The sequence below is a fragment of the Camarhynchus parvulus genome, chromosome 5, assembly GCF_901933205.1.
Source record: "Camarhynchus parvulus chromosome 5, STF_HiC, whole genome shotgun sequence".
Taxonomy (NCBI): Eukaryota; Metazoa; Chordata; class Aves; order Passeriformes; family Thraupidae; genus Camarhynchus; species Camarhynchus parvulus.
In genome coordinates, this window is record NC_044575.1 from 7,222,016 (window position 1) to 7,242,206 (window position 20,191).

Genomic DNA, 20,191 nt, shown 5'->3' on the forward strand with positions numbered 1-20,191 from the left:
TGAATTTGTGGTGAGCATCCTCTCCTGGCTCCAGGGAGAGAACAGCAACAGCTTTGTGCTCTGAAGTATGTGAAGTTTGCAGAAACTCTGGAGCCCCTAAAGGGGTAAAGTTTTCATCTTCCTCAAAAAAACACAGAAGAAAAAAACTCCTATACAATGGAAAGGTGTGGATTCACTCAAGGAACTTTTAAGAGAGGAGATACATCTTGATGTTTTAATTCTAAGGAGAAAATAGCTCAAATCTACTTCCTCCTGTAAGGTTCTGGTCCAAATAAATAAAATGGGATATAGAATACAACTGGGATCATTACCATGAATAGGATTTCAGCCTGTCAGTGTCTGGGAACTGTGGAATTCAAGGTTGCTAAAAGAATATTAAGCAATGAATGTCTGTAATGAAAAGCATTTCAACAAGAACATTAATGTTCCTTAAAAGATAGGGGAAAAAAAAAAAAGAAGCCAAATCCCAAAGCCATCTCCTTTGAATTGCTGCAATGAGGCTGAGCAAAGAAAAATCCTAAGAATGTGGATGAAATTGTTTTAGGTTGATGTGAAAATCATCACTTACCTACAGTAGTTAAAATGCCATTGTGTCCAATGAGTTAATTATTTTTTCTTTTGTCTCCCTTCTCCTTTCTTTTTCAGTGTTAGTATTTTAGGGTTTGTTGGGACAAAAACTATCACTGAAATAACAATTTAATTCATGTGTTAAGCTTAATTTCGTTGTGATTTCCTATGGGAAATTGTTAAAACAATATTCCCACAAGCATGAAATACAGCTGGTAACAACAGAGGTGCAGCAAAGCAAGGGATACATCCTGCACAAAACAACTTGCCCTTGAGTAAGGATGGGAGTGAAGAGCAAAGGTTTGATATGAAATGGATTTGGAGCAGGGGTGAGGATGCTTCTTTGTGTCATGGGAAACATGAGTTTGTTCATTTTCTTCAGACCATCAGGTCTATCAAAAATATCTGAAGCAGACAGAAGTCATTAACTTTACATTAACAGCAATTTTAGGGGAGAGAAAGCTGAGAATGGATCATGGTTTTTGGTACAAGTTGAGGTCAAGTAAATCTGAAAGTGATCAAAAGAAATATTTTTCATTATTTATTTAGATATTACACCTGAGGGAACAGTGTCTCTCAACCTTCAGCTGTATGTGATCTTTTCTTGCCAGTTGGGCTTGCTGACACTTTCCTTCCCTTGCATTTTGTTCCTGGAGCTGGAGAGCTGGCAGGGCTCCTGTATCCCCCTTTCCTGCCCAGTCATCTCCCACCTCCAGTGGGAAGTGCAACTGGGAATTGACAGGGAGCTGGCAGACCCAGGAGTGTCCCCAAACCAGCCCTGATGCCCAGGAGGCAAAACCTAATTTTCTTTCCTGATAGGACCAACTTTCAGAAGTTGGATCCTGCAGCAGTTTGGGACCTGTGTGGTTGACAGGACAGTGAACAAAGAGAAAACCTGAATTCTTCTGCTTCCTTTTCAGTGTCTCTGTTTCCTCTTTGCACAGTGGCTCCTGACATGAGCCTGCCTGGTTAACTCCACGAAGATCCCACCACTATTTTTTGCTGTTTTGTTAAAGCAGAAAAATGTGGGAACCATGGGTCATGGTTTTCCCTGTTCTTCTTTAAACTTAGGTCTATTCTGTATGCACCATTATTTAATGTACATCATTGAAGGGTCTTTTTACATTATTTTAGTATAATAAAGAACAGAGATAAAGGAACTTTGACTTTCTTATTGGAACATACTTTCCCCCTTTGTTAGAGTAGTACAGAAAAGATAGGAGGGTGGAAGGAATGGAACACATTATTTGGTATAAAAACATCTTTCTGGTTTTACCTTTATGGAGATGTAAGGAGTGCTAAACCCAGGCTTGGTCACCTCATTCTGTGAGCTCATCTTACTTCTCTCTCTCACAGATTTCACCTCCTGCTGAAAGGAAGATTTTTCCCCTACCTAGTTTCAAATGAGCACATTCAAATGGGTCTATTCAAAAGCAGCCCACGAGAAGACCTTCTTTCTCGATATGGCCAGGAATGGGATTCACACCTGTCTGTTTCTCTGTAATGTCAGATTTAAATTAAAAATCTTCTGTTAAATTCAGATGGAGTATTTATTTCAGTGCAGTCTTTCTTTTTTCCAGCTCTCCACTATTAGGGCCTAACTCTGGGAAATGAAGAGCACAAGGCCAAACCCCATGGAAATGACCATTATTTGTGCTTGTCAAGCACATCTCAATCTTTGTACCACTCTGTCATCTCCTGGATACCAAGAAAAATGTTTAAAGCTTAAAATTGCTCAAAAATTGAATCTGGATGGGGACTCCCCTCAGCTTTGCAGAAGAAGAATCACAGCAGAAAAAATCATGGAAGCATGGAGTGATTTGGGTTGGAAGGGACCTTAAATCTCATCCCATTCCACGCCCTACCATGAGCAGGGACACCTTCCACCATCCCAGGTTGCTCAGAGCCCCATCCAGCCTGGCCTTGGGCACTTGCAGGGATGGGGCAGCCACAGCTTCTCTGGGCACCCTGTGCCAGGGCCTCAGCACCCTCACAGGGAACAATTCCTTCCCAATATCCAAGCCAAACCTACTTTCTTTCACAACCCATTTGAGCCCTGTTCTAAGAGAGGATTGATCTGTTGGTAAACAGATTTGTACTGCCAAAGCCTGACCAATGCAAATGCCACTTCACCACCATTCATTTATTTAAATGACAAGGTGAGGCATCTCAGAGTTTTAGTTTAACAAAATCAAGGATAGTCTGGTAATGTGCAGGTCTATTGAAGTGTTTGAAGTAGCTGACAATCCCACTTTTCTTGGACAGTCTTGGAAAAAGTATAATTCATAATGGGTGGTCATAAAATAAAAATAAATATATGTAAATTAAAAGAAAAAACAACAGTTTTCTAACTGCTGTATTATGTAAAAATAAGAATGTAGCCTCTCATGGCCAGAAGAGCCATGAAAGCACTGTACCTTCTCTGTGGACATAAATTTGGTAAGTGTTAAATATCCATATGGTCTGGGAGGGCAACACTGAAATAATAGCCTATGGCAGGTTAGAATGAAAATACTTTTGAAATGAATATTGAATGATTTTTTTTTAAGAAAAGAAAACATGAAAGTCATTGCAAAATTATTACACCCAGCTGATTTACCTTTGAATGTGCCTCAGCTTACCTCCCATCTCCTTCCCCACAGGTAACAAACCTACAAGAGCTACAAGCGAGCGATGTGGGGTTTGGTTCTATCACAGAGTGTACAAAACCTGTCAGTGTTCATGGCCCTGGCACGATCACAGCTGTGAGTTCTTTAGCAGCTCTTTGAAGGCTCTCAGTCCCTGCCAGCCCCACCAGGAGCTCCCCAGCCCATCAGTGCCCTCTCCTCCTGCGCTGGTTCCTGCTGGGCGCCCTCAGGAGACTCTCCCGGAATTTGGCGCTGCTATGGAACAGCCGGACCATCTCGTGGTCTTTGTTATCCAGCACTCGGGGCAGAAAGAGGGAGGATTTCTGTGTCCTGCGGGTCTTGAAGCCCCTCCTGGGTCGTCCCTTGCCGTTGATGGAGAGGTACCAGAGTCTCTCGGCGCTGGCTCTGCGCCTGCTGCCCGCCCGGCTGGGCACGGTCCGGTACAGCCGCGAGGCGTAGGTGTTGTAGCCCAGCTCGTGGATCCGCTCCACGAACTCACACTCGGCGTTGTAGCTGTCCTGGAGAGGAAAAAATATAAATATAGTGGGTATTTTCGCCCCCGACAAAGGGGAGAGAAGGATGAGGAGGAGTCCATCTTATCAGAAGGCTAATTAATTGCTTTATTATACTATCGTTATATTATCTATTATTATATTATCTATTATTATATTATATTATTTCTATTATATAGATATTATATATATATATATTTATTATACTATTTATCCCCAACGAAGGGGAGAGAATGATGAGGAGGACTCCATCTTATCAGAAGGCTAATTAATTGCTTTATTATACTATTATTATATTATATATTATTATATTATATAATATGTATAAAATATATATCTATATTTATTATACTATTTATCCCCAACGAAGGGGAGAGAATGATGAGGAGGACTCCATCTTATCAGATGGCTAATTAATTACTTTACTGTACTATTACTATATTATATATTATTATATATTATATTATTATATTTTATATATTTATTACACCTATATTCTATTCTATTCTATTCTATTCTATTCTATTCTATATTATTCCATACTATATTACATTGCATCTAAACTGAATCTGCCAAGCACTCAACTCTGCACACCCTGCACAGAATCTCATGACTGTCCCCCGACAATCCCGACACACACACACACTTGGCCCTGATAGGCCAAGGAAAAAAAAACCACTATCACTCTGGGTGAACAATCTCCATGTTGCATTCTGCTTTTGCACAGACACAGGTGCAGCAAATGAGATAAGAATCGTTTTTCCTTTCTCTGAGTCTCGGAGAATGTGAAACCCAGAAATATTCTGGGGAAAAGCTGTGCCTTGCTTCTCTCTGTGAAGAGAAGTGTGGTGACAACAAAATCTTAAGCCAGACTCTCCTCAGTTTTGGGACAAGGACAGCAACACACTTGGTAAGAAAACCACAGAAGGCAGGAGGGAAGCACTGAGCCTGAGCAAGGTGCTCCCTGTCAGCAGTGTGAGCACTCTCTGTGCACCACAGACCCTAGGGAGCAGCCCCAAAACCAAACTGAAAACAAAAAGGTGGCATGTGAATAGGAGTGACTAGCTCTACTGATTGCTCAGCTGTATTTCTTTTCTGTGCTTATGAATTTAATGCAGCTGTGAAACTGGACAGATTATTTAATTGCTGCCTATCAACCTCTGCCTTCTATTGAAAAGGTAAAATCCTGCAGTGTAATGTAAAATGTGTCTCTTCAATTTGTGTATTAGTCATTAGATGCACTTGTAGTCTGTTACAGCCAGTTCAGACTGGATATTTGAGCAGTAAAACATATCTTTATGGAGCTTCTTGAAATTTATGAAATTTATGAAATTGAAAGCACACTCTGCCTACCAGTGTGCTCCTCCAGAATGCCAGGCTGCTCCATTATCACAAACTGTAAGGCACAATATGCACCGGTCCCACTTGCTCACATTTCACATGATCTGCCCAAAGTTGCCCCTTTTCACCTGCTCCTTGACTGAGAGGCCTCTCTGCAAAAGCCTGGCACGAGGAACTCCTTCCCTCTCCCTGGGAGCAGGAGAACCAGCACACACAAAGGACCTCCCACACTGCCCATCCTTCCTTAACTCCAAACCCATCCTTGCTCCACCTGTGGGATTGAGACTTCAGGATCTAAAATGTGTGAAGCGCAGAGGCAGAAAGGAACCACCACCATGGGGTTTTAATTTTTCCTTGTCTGGAGGGTGTGGAAAGGGCACAGGTAGGCAGAAGAGCCCTAGACCCCATGAGCAGCTTGTCTTTAGTGCTGCTCACAGCCCAGAAACACTGATGGGGGTTTAACAAGGTTTTAAAAGACTCCACATGTCCTGGATTCCCAGCTGTGCGACGGAAGCGCCCTCCCTTGCAAGGACAAGGCTTTCAGATGCTGTGGGGCTGGAGCCCACACAGCCACCAGATGTAGGTGGGTTTGTCCTGCTGCCTGCCTCCCTTCTGGCTGGGGAGGGTTTATCACACAGCATAGATCCAGAGGATTGTCACAATCTGCCAAGGGCACAAAGGAATTCTGCAGGCTCAACAAACCCATCTTGTCGACGTGGGGAAATGGGTGAAGTGAGGGATAATGGAGTTATTCCAATGCCATTTCATAAAATGCTCCCTGGATAATTATCCCTGAATTAGTCAGGTTTTTTAAACAGGGGCCTTGCACAGGGTCTTGAGCTAGTGATAGCAGTGAAGTTGTTGGACAGGCAAGCAAAGACTGGAAGTTTCTCCTGAGCTGATCCCTCACCCCTTCCTGCTCCTGTGAAAAAAGCTGGAGTGGAACAGCATTCCCTGGATTGTCCCTCCAGCTCTGGAACACAAGCCTGAACCAGTCTCTCTCAAACTTGAGCTGGAAGGGGACAAATTATCTTTTCAAGTTATACAGAAGCCTTCCATGGCTGATTGATATTCTTTGGCATATGACAGATAAACAAACCAGGGAATGAACAATCAGGAGGTGGCCTGATGCTCCAACCACCAGAAAGAGAAGTGCAGGAGAAAAGGAGTTTCAGAGCTGTCCTGCTCCTGGCTTTTCTGCACTTTAGGGGAGGAGCTTTTAGCTCAGAATATGTTTAGTCTTATTTTAATTTTAACCAGAAGTATACAACTGGACAGGCTTAACTCTGGCAAGCAGAGCTACCATGCCCTCATTCCTCTTCAGCTGCATTTTCCTTGGCCAAAATCGTTTGCAGTGTGGTTCTCTGCAGTAGCAAAGAACACTCATCTTTACACACAGCCCCCTTAATCAGTGGGCATCACATGAGGCACATTAAAGAAACTGGGTGGTAAACACTGCCAGAAGATTCCTGAAAAGCTGGAGCTAAAGGTGTCATCCTGGGGAGGGACAGAGTTGATTGTGTCACCTCGGCTGGGTCCTCATGGCAAAAGATCACATCCCTCAAGGGTATGTCCTGCTGCCCAAATCAACAGAATTACATCTAATGACTTCTAGGAGGGAGCAAATTTCACCTCAGCCATATTTCCCCTCTCCAAAGCTGCTTCCATGCCCCAGGATTCATGGGGAAACTGCACAGTTTGGGCTGTCCTGCAGTGAGAGGTCACAAGATTGCTGGGATGTAATCAAAGACAGTGGAAGAAATTCAAGCAGGGAGATAATGTGTGTGGTACACGCTGACAAACGTGCCCTGGTATGTCCCTGAGTGTGAAGAAGTCTGAGCTGAAGTATTTTGTTCACTCAGGGGAAATACTGTCTGGGCTGAGAAGGCAAGGCTCCCACTTATATCAGCACACCACAGATTTTATCTCACAGATTAAGGAAAAAAAAATAGGTCAAAGGAGTAGAATATGGTGTTTATTTTCACCTTTATCTCCTTGCACCTTCTCCTTTTTGCTTTCCTTGCACAGCCCTGCCTTTTAGTACTGCAAATTCTTCCACTGCCCATCCATAAGCTCTGTGCAAGGAAACTCCCATCCGGAGGCTGCTTTCCTGCAGCACCAATGGTGCTCAGTTACTTGTGGGCACTCTTTACCTGGCATGTCCCTGCAGGCATCCAAGATCCATATAAAACATGGACAATTCTGACATTCCACATACCTGTGGCTGTCCAGGCAGCAAGAAGGTAAGAACACAGCTTTTTCCCCCACTTTTAAGAATATACTCATTGGTTGCCTGTAAGAATTCCAGGCAAAAACCTCTTGCAGCTTTACTCTTCTCCAGAAATGTGGATTTATAAGAAATCAGTGCTCCCCACTACAGCTGTTCCCCCCACAGGAAAAGACAGGCATGTGCCAGGCTTCAGTAAAACTTACTGATGCATAAAGTCTGCCCCTCTTGTTCATGGCCAGGTATCTGCCAGAGAACAGGCCCTTGATGGCAACGATTCCAACATCCACAGCAGTGATCTCCAGAATACCTCGAAACAGAATTAAGAGGTGTGTTATTGCTCAGCTGTAACTTTTTGAGATACATTTGCATGGCTGCTTACCTGAGGAGTGTGATCTCACAGCTACCACTTGCTCACACAAGAATCAGGGCAATCATGTGAATGAAATTATTATTATTATTATTATTATTTGAAACAATAAAAAGCAAGGACGATGTGGGAACTGTTTGAGACAAGGTGGACAAGAAACCCCAAGATGTCTGATTGAGATTGAACTCCTTCAAAAATGAAAAAGGTCTGACACTGAACTAGAGCTTCACTTAATCCTATATGTGCATAAAAAACTTTAAAACATTTTTAATGCTTAGGAACACGAGAGCTCTTGACTTATTGAAGCCAATCGCAAAGCTGCCCATTTCAGGACAAAGCCCTTGCTGAGGTCTCCAGGGGGTGAACCAGAGCAAGGCTGCTGCATTTTAGAGCCATGAACATAATCATGAAAGGGACTTGAGATTTAGGAAGTCAGTGCTGCCCTCCACACAAGGACTGTGTGACTGTCTGAGACAAATTAAAAGGGAGAGCATTTTCAGGCCATCCAAGACGGGTCCTGCGACACCAGAAGTGTCACAGGCCAGGCTGGTGCAACACCTGCCCAAATGTCCAGCCAGAGGTGCCAGGACACACATGGAGGCCCAGATGACTCAGAGGATGCCGGTGTATGAGCATGGCTCTCCATCAGGCTCGCTCAAACCCTGCTCTCAGCTCTCCAGCCACATCCTGACGGCTCTGTACTTTCCACGAGTGCTTGAAAGCGAGAGGTGACCCTGGCACCCAAACCCCCTGCTGCCTTTGGGAAAGCCTGAAGGCAGAGCTGGATTCAAAGTTCCCTGTGCAGAGCTGGATTGCTGGGAGCTCTGGGAGAGCTGGGCTGGGTTTGGCACAGCTGGTTTGAATCAGGCACCGGTTGGCTGCTGAAGGATGCCTCCTCCGGGCTGTGACAGCGAGGGGGGACTTCTCTAGGAAATAGTGGTTTTCCCTTATGGACTTCCGACGCATCCCTGAGGTCTCCCTATCTCTGTGTGCCATCGCCAGGCAGGATTTACGCATCCTGGGGTGGTGGGGCCCAGGCCGAGGTGCGGGGGCGCCGGGGGCTCCCCCTGTGCTGAGCCCCGCTCTCCTCCCTCCTGCCGCCCCCGCACGAACCCCCTCACTCCCGACAGATCCGCTTTCATCCTAATTACTGCCGCTGCCCGGCACATGTCACAGGGACAGATGTGATTTAGCCTCCCGCGGGAGCCAGGCTGGGACGGGACGGGGACCCACGGGCCGCTCCAGAGGGCTCCGGGATGGGCCCCGGGAGATGCCGGGCTCAGGCAGGGCTGGGGCAGGGCAGCGTCGCAGTCCCCGTCGGGGAAACTCGGGCTTTGGGGGTCTCCTCCTGCACCGGGGGCATCGCCGCCCTGGGCCGGCTGTCGAACCCCGCAGGGCGTTCCCCGCCCGGTCCGAGGGCCGGGGATGCTGCCAGCCCCGGGACAGGGCAGCTGCGCGTCCGAAAGAGCCAGCGGGGCGGCTCCTGGGACGCCGAGGCGAAGGGAGGGAGGGGAGGGGGCCAAATCCTCGGCTCCGGGGGATGCCCCCGGTCCCCGCCGAGGGGGCACGGGCGGGCAGCGCTGGGCGGGAGCAGCTTCGCCACCTCCCGTCCGTGCCGTCCAGCAGCCGGGGCAGAGCCGCTGATGCGGGCGAGGGATCCCCATTCCCGCCCCGCGAGCGCGGTACTCACTGAAGGCGCTGTTCTTGTCCAGGGTGCCGTTGATCCTGCCGCTGGGGTGGATCTGCAGGTGGTACTTGGTGGCACAGTAGAGCTTCCTGCGGCGGGGCGCTCCCCCGAGGTGCTCGTAGACGCCGCCGCGTCCCCCCGCATCCCGGCGCGGCCGGGGGGCGGCTCCGGCGGGCTCGGGCACGGCCGCGGCCCGCCCCGGGGAGCGCGGCTCCTGCAGCAGGGTCAGCAAGAGGATCCAGATTATGACCATTGTGGCATGGTGGCCGCAGCGCTGGGTCTGCCGGGGAGAGCGAGGCTCGCAGCGAGTGGCACCAGGGCTCCCATTAAAGCCGTCTTGCTAGATGCCGAGCGCACGCTGCTCCGAGCCGCGCAGCATCGGCGAGGTTTTATCAGACTCGATCCGGCCCTTTTATCTGTCTCAGATTTACTTAAATCAATAGACATCGGCAAAGGCCACCGAAGAGTCCCAGCTGTTTGTGTTACACGCAGCTGCCGTGATCAGCCTTCTCCTTGGATTCCCAGATAGACAGACGGCATGCGTGAGACAGAGAGGCAAGGAGGGAGAGAGAGAGGGAGGGAGGGAGGGAAGGAAGGAGGGAGGGAGGGAGCCGCTGAATTTCGGCAGGAGACTGCGGGGAAAATAGTTGATCGACGGAGCATAGAAATAAAAGGAGCTTCCTGCAACAATAGCCTGATCTGCGACCAATTGATACAGAGCAGAGGAGGCAAAAGGTATCAGTCTCGTGTGAACTCCCAGAGTGCAGCGTGGATAAAATTACACAGCATCTCCCTCTCTCTCTCTCACACACACACACCGCACACCCCCGCACGGGGGCCGCCCGCCCCGCGGACCCTCCGCCGAGCCGAGGATGGGGATGGATGGGGGGGGGATGATGCTGCATCCTCGGGAGGAGGCTTTGGGGAGTGTTAAAGGAAGAGGAGTGAGGGAGGGGGCGCGGGTCCCGGCTTCCCGGGAGGCACTGGGGCAGAAAACCCCCCGGGCTCCCACTCGGGGTTCGCTCTGCGTGTGCGGGTCCCCTGCTCTGCCCCCGGTGAGCAGCACAAACAGCCATTCCTAAATCATTCAGCTCACGCTTAGGACTATTAGGCGTTGTTTAGATAGAGCTTTCACGATTTAATCATTCCCAAATTAACTTAGGCAAAGTAAGGCAAGCTTTCTGATGTACATCCCCGAGTGCATTTGCAAGAAGTCGTAGCTAATCCTTTTCCTTGACTCCTGGAAAGTCTCATTAGCTGGCGCGGAGCTGCCCTCGCTACCCTGTCGCTTCACACCACTGCCTACGCTTTCAAAAGAGGATGGAGCTACCTATAAATAAATATAAAAGAAGGCAAAAGGTTCAACAGCTCCGTGAATTACGCTGTCCCTGCGTGCTCCTCAAAGGCAGCTCGTTAATTAGATTTGCATCTGAAACAGGCAGTAGGAGTTTTGGGGAAGTGTTTGAGAGATAATTAGTATTAATGTGCTCGAAGGGCACACAAATACACCTTTGAAGTGAGTCACGTCACAATTCGAGCGTTTGACCTTGATCAATATAATCTTTTTTTCCCCGGAACTGGCGAACTTGAAGAGGTCTATAAATTTTTTTAAATACCTTCCTATGTAGAGCAGGGGGATTTTCTTACACGTTAAAGACTTCTTTTAAAAGGGAAGCTTTTACTAGCGGGAAAATAAGGGAAGGGCTACGACCTTTTCCTAAAAGGAATGGCAGGAGGACGAAACTGTCTCGAAAGCTACTCCCCATTTTAAGCTGTGCTTAATATTTAGTAGTTCTTCAAGGCTAAAAGGATTTTCATTATACAGTCGTCTGGAATAAAAGGAAACACACAAAAAAACCCACAAGCACCCTCTCCGCCATTACCACCCTTCCTCCCCCTTTTCTTCTCCACAAGTTAAGCCCCAGCCTCACAAGGAGAGTTTGATCTGGGGATGATAAATGTTTGTACAATTAATTCTTTATTGCTGTTCTCCTACAATGCCACTGCCAGGCAGTCAAGTGGTTCCCGCGTATCCAGTGGAAGCTAAAAAAGCAGTATATGCATGAAAAAATATGAAAATCTTAAACGTGCAGGACCCCAATTTTGGAGTGTATGGGATGAGGAGTGTTTCTTGAGGGCCAAATCCTCCAGTCTCTCCAAAAAGAAGAACCTCTGTGGAAAACCTTCCTCTCGGGGATGCTCCGTAAATCGTCTCCTGGGGACTCGTAACCTCTGACGGGCTACGGGACAGCTGAGGCAACAGAAAAATAACTCCTAGCGTGCCACGAGTCTCCTGAAAGATGCTTTCACCGGCACCGCTTGGAGAGAAGATAAAGCGCAATTACTGACAGTAATTACAGCGATCTCTTAAGAGCAAACCTGGGCTCTCCCCCGAGCCTGGTGCATCGCCCTGTGGATGCGCATCTGACATTTTCCGGCTCGGGATTCGCAGGGCATTTTCATTAGCGCTCTGCAAAAAGCCCCACGCCAATCCCGCAAGATCCTCCTCCCGCCCCCCGCCGCAGCAATAAACCCCGAAGACCAGTGGGTGGAAGAGTAACACGCTAATGACTTTTGCTCAAATTGTTTCCATCTTGATCACATTTTCATAATTAGCGCCATCAGCCGCAAATCTTTCCGCCCTGGGCATCTGCCGCAGCCGGGCTTCCCGAGCGATGTGGATTCCGCTTGTTAGGGAGGGGAACGCTCACAGGTCTATCATTAACGGTCCCCTTTTTCAAATGAAACCCACCCGACCCCCACGGAAATATCAAAGGGCCGTAACTACCTCGTCCCACCCGGAGCAGCGCTCCCAAAGTCGTTTCGCTCTGCTCAGACATCTCTACAATAAAACATAAGCCCAACTCTTGTATATTTTAAGTTTGTCTGGTGACCATTTCTGAAAACAAAAAGGGTCCCTTTGATGTGGTCTGGTTCTAACAGGGCCTGCGACGTCAGATGTGGTCCACCGAGTCTTTCTGGAAATATTTTTAATTATGCCCCCAGAGCTCCCTGTAGCCCCAAAGTAATAATCAGAGAGTGGTTCGAGTCTGTCACTTCACGTGGGGGGGGAGAAGAGGCTCTAGACCGTATCTAACTAAATCAGAATTACGGCTGATAATGATCTTCTAATTCTCTCGAAGTGTGTGATGTTAAATGGAACGCGGTAGGGATCTGTTATTTTTGGGGGTTGTTTTGGTGGGTTTTTTTTTTGCTACCGGAGTATTTCGAAGGCTTCTCTCAGTTCAGCCATAAACCGAGCGTTTCTCCTGCAAAGCCATTGGGTGAAAGCGAGTATTTGAGACAGAGACAGATTTTATCCTTGTAAGCACGTGAAGCGCTAGTACTCTGAACTAATTACCCTCTGAGAAGGAATATATATATATATATTTTTTTTTTTTTATATATAATATATATGTATATATACTATATATATAATATATATGTATATATACTATATATATAATATATATGTATATATACTATATATATTTTATATATATAGTATATATATTCGGATATGGACGTCTAAGTTCTTTATGGAGACACAATTTTTAGTTAAGTATTACCTAAACATTAAAAAAAAAAAAAAAAGGGACAAAACTTTGAAAGAGCCAACTTTAAGCTGTGATAAACTCCACAAACACCCATCTCGCAGCGATGGGGCTGTGAATCAGGATGTGCTGCTGCTGCTGCTCCTCCGCTCCCAGCGCTGATTTACGACCGGCCCGTTACTCGAAGGAAGTCACAATTTGTAGAGCAATAAATACCGAGGCGGTGGGTGGAGCCCCCAGCAGGAAAAAAAAAAGAAAAAAAGAAAAAAAAAAAGAAAAATCGCCGCTCTCCTTCTCCAATTAAAAATCCATCCCAGCTCAGCTGCGGAGCGTGGGAAGGTCCCAAAGAAAACAGGCGCGGTGCTGCCGAGGTGTTTGTTTGGGATGTGCTAATGGCATCCCCCGAGCGGGGCTCTCCTCTCCTCCCCGCTGCACTCCCCGCACACCTGCTGGCACCGGGAAGAGCCCCTGAAATCCAATTGATTTCATTCGGCTGCATTTTGTTTTCTTTGTGCTGTCCTGGCGGGGTGATTCTGCACCCCGCGAACAATATAATCTTGTTTAAATGACTTTCCAGACCACACAGCATCGCGTTGCCTTGGTCCATAGGGACGGGCAATGCTCTTTATTGTGCTGGGCACTGGTTGCTCCCCAAAAACAGGATGCAGGCAGGGTGGTGGAGGAGGAGAAAAGCTCCCGAGGGGAAATTCACAGCTTCTGAAGTTCAGGTTGCTTTTCCAGGTGGGAAAAATGAGATATAGGTAATTTCCAATGAAAGCATGCAGAAAGAGAGCTCTAGATGAAATGTTAAACACATAAAATATTTTTTCCCTTTATTCACTCATATAAAATGTTTTTCACTTTTATAGTAAATTTTATTGCAGTTTATGAACAAACAATCTGGGGTCTTCAGGATGACACAGCTTATTCTACACATACTATGTCAGCTCCTGCTACATTGCCCTTCAGACAGTAAATTAGTTTACAAGTTTTGATCTTCTGTATTTTGGTTAAAACATTATATAATTGAGATCTGTTTTTGTTGTTGTTGTTGCCATTTAATATTTCAAGATGCAAGTGCCTAAATCCCCTACTCCTACTAAATTCCTACCTAAGTTGGTGAGTTTCTCTGTCTGAGGACCAAGGGATTAATCCTTCATTCAAAGTCCATGGAATTCACTAAGAGCCTTTTCTTTAATGCCAGTGAATTTGGATCAGGCCCAATCTTATTACCAAAAAAATTATTTTCTGTCGTGTTCTGATAATCTCTTAATGATTTACTGAATGAAAATATTCAAAACAATGAATGCAGCAACATTAAAGGAGGAAAAACCCCCACTTTTTTACCCTCTGTTGCTTACTCCTTTTCAACACAAGACGCAAAGGAAACCGTAGAAGAAATGTAACAGAGAGAAATGTGCAATGGTGAGGTTTAGATGACTGTCATGTGGCTGGGACAGGTCTGTGGCAGGCTCAAAGCAGGCTACAATGGGGATATTTAGACTCATGCAGAACTGTCAACTACAGCCACAAAAATAACCAAACACAAAGATAAGGGGTAGTCCAGAAGAGGAGAAAGGGAGTGCAAAAACAATAGAAATGTAATTTGGGGGTAACCTGGAGACTATGTTAGCATACCTGCTTCACACCTTTGATATCTCAATCCTCACTTAACAGCCTGAAAAATTTAATAGCCAGGAAAAACTTTACTCCATTTTTTTTGGTAACACAGCACGTGTTTTTGAAATCAAAGAGTTTCTTCTGATTTACACAGGAGCCTGGTGTACCTGGGAGAAATATCTGGCTCATATCCATGATGAAATTGCACTTTGTGCCTGAAGGACCTGCTGCTCAGATAAATCTCCTACTACTGTTAGAATTTATCCCCCCATTGCTTTCACAATCAGAGGCTTGTTAGGATCTCACTCAGCCCTGCAGATCTCTGGGAGTTGGGTTACCCGGAGATAAAAGATCTCTCTCTTTCTCCAAGCTGCGCCTGGATCAACACTTTGCAAAATCAGATGACAGGCACAGGGGTCAGGCCCAGGTCTGTGCATGGGGTGCCCAAGCACCAGGGATAAAACCTGGAAGTGGCTGCCTTAGGGAAATGCCATGGGCAATGCCATGGACAATGCATGGTCCAAATGCATGGACATTTGTCCCTGGGGGAGAGAGCACTGGTGCCAGGAATGACCCACTCCACCATGAAGATCGGCAACTGCTGCATTTAAACTCTTCTGGGAAGACCACTTCAGACCAAGGTTTGCATCAACACCTGGGGTTTTCCCAAAAATCCCACCCATGGTTACGCGCTGTCCTCAGAAGGCCACGATGCAAAGTGTCTTAAATTTCCTCCTGTCTCCAAGGGGCCAAGGAACCAGGAGAAATACAGGCAAGGAAAGGCTGTGTGATTTTAAAGATCTAAAAAAAGCTGATGTAGGGAACAACAGAAACACAAAACTAGTAGCTTAGATGAATTTCAGCAGAATTCCTCTTTTCCCACAGGGGTACAGGTGAGGCATTTGTCCCAGGGGAATGATCCCAGATGTGTTCCTGCACCACACAAACCAGGATGCCACAGAGAAATGGCGAGAGGGGAAGGTGCAGTGCAAAGAGGAGCAAGCTGAAAGGATACTTCCCTTTCATACTCCCTGCATTTATCTCTCAGAGCTGTGTGGGACACAAAAAGGAGCCATGAATAACCCCTGGGGGTACAAATACATGAGTTTATCTCTGGAGCCCATGTCCCCAAGGCCTCTCTGGTTATCACTGAGTTTCACACAGTGGCCATGACTCTCTATTCCACCTCTGGGGCAGGTGGGAGGCACTCAGGACACACCTGGAGAGGCTTGGGATGGAATCAGTGTTATTCTGCTCCTCTCCAGAAGGTCTGCAGGCATGGAGAATGTGGGATCAGGCTCTGGGGCTTAGCCAAGCCAGCAGGAAAGTGGCCTCCACTTGATATGGACCCTTCCCAAAGTGGGCATTTATTCCCTCATGGGGATTAAAAATCTCTCTTGCTAGACCTGGAACTCCATAGAGGAAATGTGAAAATGTTTTTCATGAAAATGAAATATGAAAATATGGTTTTTTTCTGCTGAGAAAAAACATATATTGCCTGTCTTCATCTTTTTTTCCTATTTTGTGAAAGCAGAAGTCCTACTACTTAAAAGAACAAGTCAAGCCAGCAAGGAGGAATTCATCTCTCCCGTTCTGCCACTGTTACCCCACGTTAGCAGGTGTGGCCTCAGCTCCTCTGGTGCTCCTCTGCTGCACTTAACACATCTTTTTTCATAGCAGTTCCATTAATTAGGGTACTAATCAACTGATTAATACCATGTTCTAGATATGCTGTACCTAAGACAGTGCATCTAAGAAAGTATGGGGTAGATAAGACAATTGGGGTCTCTTGTTTCAACCCAATTTGGCCTCCTGAGCTGCTAGAACTGAAGGTGTATTTTTCACCTGTAACATAAACAGGGAGTTTCAATAATTGAACAGTGTGTTATCTCAGTGCACTTTCTAATCTGAGACAGTCTTCTACAGTTTCTCCTATCCTCAGAAAAAGTATCATAGAAGTGGTGACCCAAATTAGCAAAAGATCCAATATAAATATAAATATAAATATAAATATAAATATAAATATAAATATAAATATAAATATAAATATAAATATAAATATAAATATAAATAGACTACAAATACAATGTAAATATAAATACAAATATATTGTATAAATATAAAATCTGCTTTCTCTCCTCTAGCTGGGATGACTGGCTGATAAGTAAAGTTGATTTTTTCAGAGAAAATTAAATCAGAGACTCCCAGGACAGATGAGTTTCATCCCATAGATGTGGCATCTTAGAGAGCTTTACTAAGTCCTTTTTTTTGGCAGGTATGTACAGAGCAGAGTTCTTCCTGTGGCTCACTTAAAAAGAATTGATGCATCTGTCAGAATCCATTCTTTAGTGAGTTACAGGAGGCAGAGTCAGCACTTATTTGTGTTCTTTTGTGTCTTTATGTTTGAGCACTGCTTTCCCCAATGAGTGTTTGTTGCCATGAATCTCTCCTTGGTAATCCAGTCGTTTGGCCTTAATAGACCACCGCAAAAATTTAAAAAAATAAAAAAAAAAAAAAAGGGTCTGTGGAAAATTTCAGGTTTATTTTCTTTACTGAAATCACTTGTCCTCTGATTTTAACACTTAACCACTAAACCCACTGACTGTCTGCACAGACCAGTTGAGGTTCCTATCCCATGAACATCTTTCCCTCCTGCCCCATTCTGATATGTTATTGAATGAAAAAGGGCAAACTGAAATGTGAAGAAGTCAGATCACTCACTTGAAGTCCAGGGCACCATCACCTGTTTGTGTCAGGAGCACCTTGTCCGTTCATTTATGAACGATGATCCTGGGGTTGTGGTCCAGCTACATCTGAGTGCAACATTGCTCCTTAAAAACTGATACCTGGATCAGACCTCAATAGTGAATCCTGGACTATTTTTCTGAGATATTTCTTTGGGTAACTTTGGTTCACAGGGCTCCTCTGAGGTAAATCAGTGAAGTTATTGTCAGACAAACATCTGGACTGAAAGAGAACAGCGGGTTTTATAATCACCCAAATTTTCCTGAAGCAGAATGCAAACACTGATAAAGAATTATTTGCTTTTGGATGAAATTTTGAGGTTTCAAATGTATAATTTTTTTTTCAGGTCACTCATTAAAATCTATTCTTTGCCCAGAAAGAAGGACACCCACCTCTGAGCAGACACACAGACACACACACAGGCACACCTGCAGCCCCTACCCGTGTGTAATGCCTGAACTTGCAAACTCTTTGTCATGGAAGTAATCTTTATTCACGTGAGCAGCCCCACAAGACTATTCATGCAATGGAGAATTACTCACATGAGTAAAACTTTTGCAGAATCAGGTCCTGGATCTAACAACAGCATTTTAATTACAGACAATCCCCGAGCAATGTGTACAAAAGAGTTTTTTTCCTGGACAATAACAAAGGTTATTAGCCTGTTCTTTTTTTTCCCCCTTCTTGCTCTTTGGTTTGAAAGGAGGCACCAATAATCCAAACCAAATAAAACTGACCTTTGAACCTTTTTTGCTGTACTTTTTCTCATGCCATGATTTCTTTAGTCTGTTAGTGATCTGAAGGCTGGTTCTGGGCTGCAGCCACTTTCCCAGACAGGACTGCCTTTCGTCCCCTGACAAATCACTGCTGAGCCCCTTTTGTCCTGCACCTCTTTGATCTCACCTGCCTGTCAGGCAGAAAAGAACTCCCGTACAGTCAGAATGCATTGCAAACAAATTGGCAACCATTTCATTCCTGTGCACCATTTTCAGCAGAGATCAAGATAGAGATAGAGAATTTTTAACCCTTTCTTTGACCTGCAGGGCTGCAGGAGGGAATGCTTGGTTATGGTGGGTTGATAAGGTAATTTATTAAGGAATGGAAGGATTAATAAAAACAGTGAAAAAAAACCCCAAATCTCTCTAGGTCAGAATTGCATGGTATATTCTCTCTCAAGCACAAAGGAGTTATTGCACAGTGGGCAGGGCTATGCTCAGATACAAGCTTTGTAGAAGATCGATTCCCTTTAATTGGACAGCTGCTTAGGCATAAACTAAAGAAACATAATAGGTATTCTCCAATGTGAATGAAATTAATCCTATTGTAAATAACCATTGGAGTATTTAAATGGATATCTGAATCCTTTCCAATATCCAAACTTAGCCATAGGTGAGTTTCTTTCCCACTTTAATCTCAGTAACTTCTAATGCTTATTTTTTTATTTTAATTTTACAGTTCTTCATCAGATGAAGTTTAGAAAAGACATTGTGTAGCAGTTGGCAATGACTCTCTGCATTTCACTCTGTGATATTGGAGGAGTCCAGTCCCTGAGCTTGGATTTGCAGGATCATAAGTGTATTCCAGCTGTTTACCATTTATCTTCCCCCACGTGCCAGCCTCCTTCCACAGCAGCAGCCCTGTTTACCCAAAAGGCAGCTTTTCATCAAAATACCTCTCCACCTCTATGTTAGCCTAGCAGTACATGTTGTACTCAGAGAAAGGAAATTCAACACATCCCTCCCTCTATTTAAAATGATAGAAAGAAGAAGTATAAACTTTTGGAGAGAGCAAAGCCACACCAGTGATGAAAAGGAGAAAGAGCATTCAAACCTGTTGTCAATCATACATATGAATGAAACAGTGGCATGCTGCACAAAAAATATTTAAATTACATAATTACATTTTATAGCTGAAAGTTCAATGTTTCTATTTTCCTCCACACTTACCTGATACAAACAGTAGTGATTATTTTATGTATATATATATATAGATATATATGCCCACATATTTGTTTGGTTTTGAGTGTGTAAATTTTTCTTTCAAGTGTTACTCTGCTGATTCCTCCAGAAGGAGAGAATCCTTTATTTGGCAGAAAAAAAAAATCCTCTGAAATGAACAGGAAATAAGCTGTTTAAGAACTGGTTATAAATGTTAAAAGAATCTCAAATCTCAGTTTCGCTTCATTGTTCTGATGTCCTGATAATGTTTAAATATATGTGAGATAAAAATGCTGTTGCTTCTTGACAGTGAAGCATTGGATTTTTTTTTATTGACCTAAGTACAGCTTCATGTTTTGAAATCCCAGTCCCCAAGCATGAGAGCAGAATCTCAGTATCAGCTAGATTTTGCTGGATGGGAAGAAATTGGCTTGTTTGCATGTATCATGGAATGATGGAATCATGGAATGGTTTGGGATGGAAGGGACATTAAATTTCATCCAGTTCCATTCCCCTTCCCACAGGCAGGGACTTCTTCCGCTAAACCAGATCTTCATCCAGCCTGGCCTTGAACAACCCCAGGGGTGGAACATTCCCAGGAGAATGTCCTTCAATTTCCTTCGGTACATAAAAAAGTCACTCCACCAGTCATGGTGGAGGGGTTGAGCCAGCTCTTCTGATCACATCCTTGGAAAATGGACAGGCTTCTGCATTTTCACCTCTCATTCCCAGACAGGGTCAGGATGTTTTCAAAAGGATCCCTTCCTATCCCACCTTGCAGGTCTGCTTCAAGGACATTTCATGACCACCCTTTTTTTGGTGATGCCCTGTGTCTCCTAACCTGCACTCAGCCTTCGAGAAAAATCCTTGAGAATCCTCTTCAATTGGTGCAAAGCGCAATTTTGTCCCACCAGCTGTTCGGCAATTAATCCTAAATTGCATAGTTTTTAGCAGGGAATTCTCTGTAATGGAACTCAGTAAGTTTGGAGTAAGGTCATTTTTCA

General features: G+C 45.0%; 1 protein-coding gene across 1 annotated transcript; it reads right to left on the bottom strand.

The window, feature by feature from the left end:
• Positions 1-3,379: 3,379 nt before the first annotated feature.
• FGF3 (fibroblast growth factor 3) lies at positions 3,380-9,584 on the bottom strand. The gene is made up of 3 exons (XM_030948965.1): positions 9,335-9,584; positions 7,481-7,584; positions 3,380-3,712 (listed from the first exon to the last, which is right to left on the bottom strand). Exons 1-3 carry the CDS (start codon positions 9,582-9,584, stop codon positions 3,380-3,382), a joined length of 687 nt encoding a protein of 228 aa, XP_030804825.1.
• Positions 9,585-20,191: the final 10,607 nt, after the last annotated feature.